The 6385-nt window shown below is 50.8% G+C and overlaps 1 protein-coding gene across 2 annotated transcripts; it reads left to right on the forward strand.

The window, feature by feature from the left end:
• The first annotated feature begins 725 nt into the window (after positions 1–725).
• Positions 726–4226, forward strand: MRPL11 (mitochondrial ribosomal protein L11). 2 transcript variants are annotated; one of them, XM_015067976.3, is made up of 6 exons: positions 726–836; positions 953–1144; positions 1518–1613; positions 2424–2517; positions 2604–2780; positions 3931–4226. In XM_015067976.3, exons 2-6 carry the CDS (start codon positions 1022–1024, stop codon positions 4125–4127), a joined length of 687 nt encoding a protein of 228 aa, XP_014923462.1. In that variant the 5' UTR covers positions 726–836; positions 953–1021; the 3' UTR covers positions 4128–4226. The 2 variants fall into 2 exon arrangements, with proteins under 2 accessions (XP_014923462.1, XP_014923463.1); XM_015067977.3 differs by having other exon boundaries at positions 731–836; positions 2604–2763.
• The last annotated feature ends 2159 nt before the right edge of the window (positions 4227–6385 follow it).

Raw genomic sequence — 6385 nt, forward strand, 5'->3', positions numbered from 1 at the left:
CCCTGTCACATTCAGAGTAGGTGTTCTTGACCTCATTTTTGTGCCTCAGTGTTCTCGTTTGTAAAAGGGGTATAATAAAATAATATACCTCATGCCATTGTGAGGATTAAATGAGATAATAATGCCTTTAAAGTGCTTAGCACCCTGCCTGGAACGTAGCAAGTGCTCAAAAAAAAAAAAAAAAAAAGATGAAATAAGATGCTGGCTTGTTTTATTTTATTGGGCACAGATGATGTATCAAACATGTTCTGGGCCTGTTAAGCCTCACAACAACTCCGTGAAGGTTTTGTCCTCATTGTACTGCTAATAGCACATGCTCACCAGGTGCCGGGCATTGCTCTAACATACTTCGCTAACTCAACCCTCACGACAATCCCTAGAACTGCGTCTACATATCATAACCCCCGTTGTACAGGGGGAGGAAACTGAACCTAAGTAACTCGAACAAGTCCACGGCCAGTATGGGGAGCAACCGGGCAGTATGCTTCCAGGGTCTGTACTCTTAACCATGGTGCCTTTCAACAACTGGTAAGGAACCGACCGGGCTCAGAAAATAGAGATTCCCACGTCTGAGAAGCTCTCAGTTCCTTTCAAACCCACGGATTATAATCGTGTCCAGCAGATGGCGCCTCAGAGCCTAGCAACGTGCGAGATCGGCATTAGCGGTCAAAACCACCATGCCCACAATGCTGTGCGGGCATTAAGGTCCTCCTCCTCCTCCTCCTCCTCCTCTTCCGGTTTAGCTGTCCGAGGCACCGCCTATGTGCTCTGCAGGCGGAATGTCTGTATCTGAGCCATTCGGGTCCTTCCCCTATCTTCAGATGGCAAGTTAAAAGGTGTTTTCCCTCATATTACTCTCCTTGCTTTACTAGTTGGAGGGTAGAAGGGCCGAAACAACGCTGTTTTTTTTGTTGGCTTCACCTGACGCGAGGACCCTTGACCTCTGACCCAGGATGGCGGCGCCCAAAGCCGTCGCTCTTGCTGTTGCCCTGAGGTGAACTGAAGCCGGGAGTCCCGCGTCATGTCGAAGCTGAACCGGGCCACTCGGGCTCTCAGGAAGCCCGAGGCTGGTGGCGTCATCCGGACCATCGTGCGGGCAGGCCAGGCCATGTCTGGGCCCCCTCTAGGCCCCATCCTGGGTCAGGTGCAGCGGTGGCTGGAACGCGGAGCGGGAGGCGCCGTGGGGTGGGAGCTAGTACCCGGGTGGAGGGTGCGGGGTCTGGAGCCAGGGAGGCCTCGGTGCAGAGCGCGGCTCTGCTACCTACACGCTTAATGTCTTTGCGTTCGTTACATGGGTCCTTCGAGGCTCATCTTCCTCCGTCCTTCCTCACCGGCTGTGGTGAGGATGGAGGGATGATGCATACAGATCATCTGGCGCGGAAAGTGTTAGTTGAATCCGGGCGGCAAAAAGAGGATGGAAACCGTAATGAAGCGAAGACGAGGGAAGGGACGGACAGAACCTCCTGGGTGGTAGGAGGCCGCCCCTTCCCACAGTAACGCCTGTGCTCCCCTCCCAGAGAGGCGTTTCCATCAACCAGTTCTGCAAAGAGTTCAACGAGAAGACAAAGGACATCAAAGAAGGCATTCCTTTGCCCACCAAGATTTATGTGAAGGTGCACAGTTGGGACTCTGATCCTGTTTGGTTTTAAGTTTTTATTTTAATTCCAGTTAGCACACAGTGTTACATTAGTTTCGGGTGTACAATAACAGTGATTCAACAACTCCCCACATCACCCGGTGCTTATTGTGACAAGTGCTGGCCTTAATCCCCATCACCTCTTGATCCTGTTTGCTTTTCTTCCTCCTTATTCTCCCTAGTTCCTGGGGCTGGTCACTTGGGGTTGGTGCTCAGCTCCTAACTTTGGGCGAGTCTCTTGCTTTTACGGAGTCCCACCTTCCCCATTAACACAGTGGAGACTAGACCGTATCTTTTCTGAGCCTGTCCTACCATATTGCAGTTCCTTCCTTTGCCTCTCCATTCCGCTGGGCTTTTTTTTTTTTTTTTTTAACATTTATTTATTTTTGAGAGACAGACAAAGCATGAGTGGGGTAGGGGCAGAGAGAGGGAAACACAGAATCCGAAGCAGGCTCCAGGCTCTGAGCGGTCAGCACAGAGCCTGACTTGGGGCTTGAACCCTTGAACTGTGAGATCACGACCTGAGCTGAAGTCGGACCCTTAACAAACTAAGCCACCCAGGCGCCCCTCACTGGGGCTTTTAGAGCAGAGTTGGGCCTGGACCAGAAGTGACAAAGCTGTTTGCTACAGATATATTTTCCCTGTGGTTTTGTGGTCTGTTAGATGGACACCATCAGGAGGTGAATCAAGGGAAGCGACGGATAGAAGTTAGAAGTACTCTGGGCCAGGGCAGTAGGGGTTAGGGGAGGCAGGAGACATATTCTCATATATGTCTTTTTCCATTAAGCCTGACAGGACATTTGAGATCAAGATCGGACAACCCACTGTTTCCTACTTCCTGAAAGCAGCTGCTGGGATTGAGAAGGGGGCCCGGCAGACAGGTAAGGGTCAGGGTGGGCTCCCGGGAGTCTGGGGGCTCTGGAAGGAAGCAGGGGCACCTGAAGGTCTACTTGTTTCTTCCTCCCAGGGAAGGAGGTGGCAGGCCTGGTGACCTTGAGGCATGTGTATGAGATTGCCCGAGTTAAAGCTCAGGACGACGCCTTCGCCCTGCAGGATGTGCCCCTGTCCTCTGTTGTTCGCTCCATCATTGGCTCTGCCCGTTCCCTGGGCATTCGTGTGGTGAAGGAGTGCGTGTCCTGGGAAGGTGCAATGGGAGGGGAGGGCTTGGAAAATTCTGGACTCTGGGGCAAAGCTGAGAGGGCCCATTACAGTGGGAGGGTCAGCTTCTGAGTCAAGGACCTTAGACTTCTTAGGAGTGGGGAGCCTTATTCATCTATTTGGAACATGAATATTAAATGCCTGTTACGTGTTAGATATCGTTCTGGACATTAAATACAGCTAGGAACGCGACAGCCATGCTTGGTCCCGCTCCTGAGTTCAGTTCAGAGCTGGAGGCAGATGCATAAATGGAACATTAGGCTGCTGAACAGTCACTGTTGACAAAAGTAACTACAGGTGTCTTGAGAACAGAGAGTAGAGCTCCTGATTTTGCCTGGAGTGTCAACGAGGACTTCATAGAGGAGGTGACATCTAAGCAGAGACTTGGAAAAAGAGGTCACGGATGGGGGAAAGATCCCTGTGAAGGACAGAAGGTGAAAAAGTGAAGCAAAGAAGTGCAATGTGATCTGGTATACGATGCTAGAAGCAAAGTGGGGAATAGGAAGAGAGGTGAGGCAGATGGACCTGCTGGGAAGGCCGAAGGCTGTCTATAGCTGTCTCTAGTTCAGACTTGATCCAGAGGCCAGAGGGGGCCTCCTCCTAGGGCTTGGGATGACCTCAAGAATTGTTTCTTTGAGTGAGATGTTGAATGGAAGGGCATCTGGCTCAGGCAACAGCAGGGTCAGTACTTGGTCCTTTATGGGCCTCTTGCTGGTTTGCGTCCCATGCTGAGGCTGATGGTTGTTTCCTAAGAGAAGTGAGGTTAAGCATGGTACAGGGATGGGCTTGACTTTTCTCAAATCTTTACTTTTACTAGGAGTACAGAGACGAGTCAATCTGACCCCTGCTTGCGGGGAGGCATGTGTACACAGCCAGCTGACTTCTTTGTACAAAGTGTTCATGGGCACAGAGGAAGGGGCAGTTGATCTGGACTGGGGGATGGCCGTGACCTCAAAGGACTAGTGGGGCTTTAAGGAGGGAATAAAAGGCAGAGGTGGGGGGTGGGAGTGGGGTGGCAAAGGTGTGGAGGCTGGGGAGTCCAGGAAGGGAGAAAGTGTGCTGAGACAGTGCCATGGGCCCTGGTAAGCTCCCCAAAGGTGACTGGCCACTCACCATCTGTTTTTCTGCACCTGCAGCCTCAGTTCAGAAGAGTTGGCAGCTTTCCAGAAGGAGCGAGCCGCATTCCTGGCTGCCCAGAAAGAGGCAGATTTGGCAGCCCAGGCGGAAGCTGCCAAGAAGTGACCCCTGTCTCCTACCCTCCAGGATTTTGAAGGGAACAGCTGGAATGGAGGCCAGTTGGAAAAGCTGTGCCATAGGGGAGGCAGGGAGGTGACACCAATCTGATTGTTATTTCCCTGACTTTAAATTATATATTTTTTTATGTATGACAGTATCAAGGGCTCAAGCCTAAATAAACATCCTGTGTCACCCACTCTCAATTTCTGTCTTGGGACCCTAGGGGACAGGGACCAATGCTGACAGTCGCCAACATGGACAGACCTCATCTACCCTAAGGAAGGAGGGTCTTCCTACATGCCGTGGAATCCGATGCTCAGCCAAGCAGAGCACCTTGCCCAGGTTTTGAATCGGTGGCAAAGGGAGGAGTTAGAGCTCCTGGCTTCCGATTCGAAATCTGTGTTTTCTCCTCCCCGGGGCCATGGAAGCCGAGACTTGGGTGTACGGACGCAGCAGAGGTATCTCGTGCCGCCGTCAGAAATCTCTCTTCTCTCCTTGGAGACTTGCCACCTGAACAGAAACGGCCTGCTGTGGGGACTCGGCGCCGAGCAGAGTCACTGCAAAGAGCACCTCAGGTCCCAGGCACTGCTTCGGGCCCCTCTCCTAAGCTGACCCCTGGCCTGGGTCCGGTGTTAGCTGAAAGTGAACCACGGTGGAGTTAAGGGCTGCAGACCTACAGAAGAAGCAGAGCTTCAGTGGGTACCCGCCCAGGTTGAGGGAGGTCTTTGGGAAGCCCCTGGCCTTTTGCTTTCCTCGCTATCCAGAACGCCGAGGATTCCTGTCCTGTCAGCGAGAGGAGGAGTCAGGGCAGGAACGGGATTCACGTTTACTAAGCATGTTAGGCGCTAGGCACCCCCTTTTACCCTGAGATTTGGAAAGCATGGGAAAACAGGACTGAAACCCTCATGTAATCCCACCGCCCCGATGAGACTCCTGCCGGTATTTTGGTGTTTATCTTTTCCACTGTTTTCTTTGTGTATGTATTTATATATAAGACTACTTAAGAAATTGGAGGGGCACCTGGTGGCTCAGTCGGTTAAGCGTCCAACTCTTAATTTCGGCTCAGGTCGTGATCTCACAGTTGGCGAGCTTGAGCCCCGTCTCAGGCTCTATGCTGACAGTGCAGGGCCTGCTTGGGATTCTCTGTCTCACTCTCTCTGCCCCTCCCCAGGTCTGTCTCTCTCTCTCTCTCTCTCAAAATAAACTTTAAAAAAATAAAAAAAAAAGTTGGGGTCATACCCTGGATACTGTTTGATTCTACTTTTACTTCTAACTTGGCAACTAAGAATATTTTCTGGGGTCGCCTGGGTAGCTCAGCTGGTGAAGTGTCCAACTCTTGATTTCAGCTCAGGTCATGATCTCGTGGTTTGTGATATCAAGCCTGCATCGGGCTCTGCGCTGACAGCACAAAGCCTGCTTGAGATTCTCTCTCTCTAGGGCGCCTGGGTGGCTCAGTTGGTTAAGAGATTCTCTCTCTCTGCCCCTCCTCCACTCTCTCTCACTCAAAATAATAAATAGACATTTATAAAAAAACATTTTCTGTTGTTAATTCTTTTCCTCAAGTGATTTTTAATGACTCCCTAGTATACAGGGGTGCCTAGGTGGCTCAGTCAGTTAAGCATCTGACTTTTGATTTCAGCTCAGGTCATGATCTCACAGTTCATCAGATTGAGCCCTGCATCGGGCTCCGTGCTGACAGTATGGAGCCTGTTTGGGATTCTTTCTCTCCTCTCTCTGCCTCTCCCCTGCTCACGTATATGTGTGCTCTCTCTCTTAAAATAAATAAACTTAAAAAAAATATGTATGCATGCAGCCTTGTGATGAACATCACTTGGATAACAGTTTTGAGCGGCTTATGTGTCAGGCACTGCTTTTTTGGCACTCTTGGAACTGAGGACACAAGAATAAATATGACAGACATTTTCTCCCTTCAGAGATGGCATTTAATAATAATTACCCAGAAAAAATTAGTTACAATTACTACCGTGACAAAGGAGAGGTATGACAGGCTGGGAGAGTGTACGAGGGGTACAGCCAAGCCTGGAGATTCAGTGAAGAGTTCTCAGGGGAGGTGATTTTAAGCTAGAGGGGTTGAAGGCAAGACCTGAAGGATGACTGGGACAACTGGGGGTGAGTTCAGCATGGGGTCTCAGGCAGAGCTGTGTCTGTTACCTATCACTGCATGATGATATTATCGCACACCTAGTGGCTTAAAACACTGTCTCCATTTCTGTACATCAGGAGTCGGCATGGCTTAGCTGGGTTCTCTGCTTCAGGGTCTCACAAAGCTGCAATTGAAGTGCTGGCTGGGGCTGTGGTCTCATCTGAGGCCCAACTAGGGAAGGATCCGCTTCT

Source organism: Acinonyx jubatus, chromosome D1, assembly GCF_027475565.1.
Source record: "Acinonyx jubatus isolate Ajub_Pintada_27869175 chromosome D1, VMU_Ajub_asm_v1.0, whole genome shotgun sequence".
Taxonomy (NCBI): Eukaryota; Metazoa; Chordata; class Mammalia; order Carnivora; family Felidae; genus Acinonyx; species Acinonyx jubatus.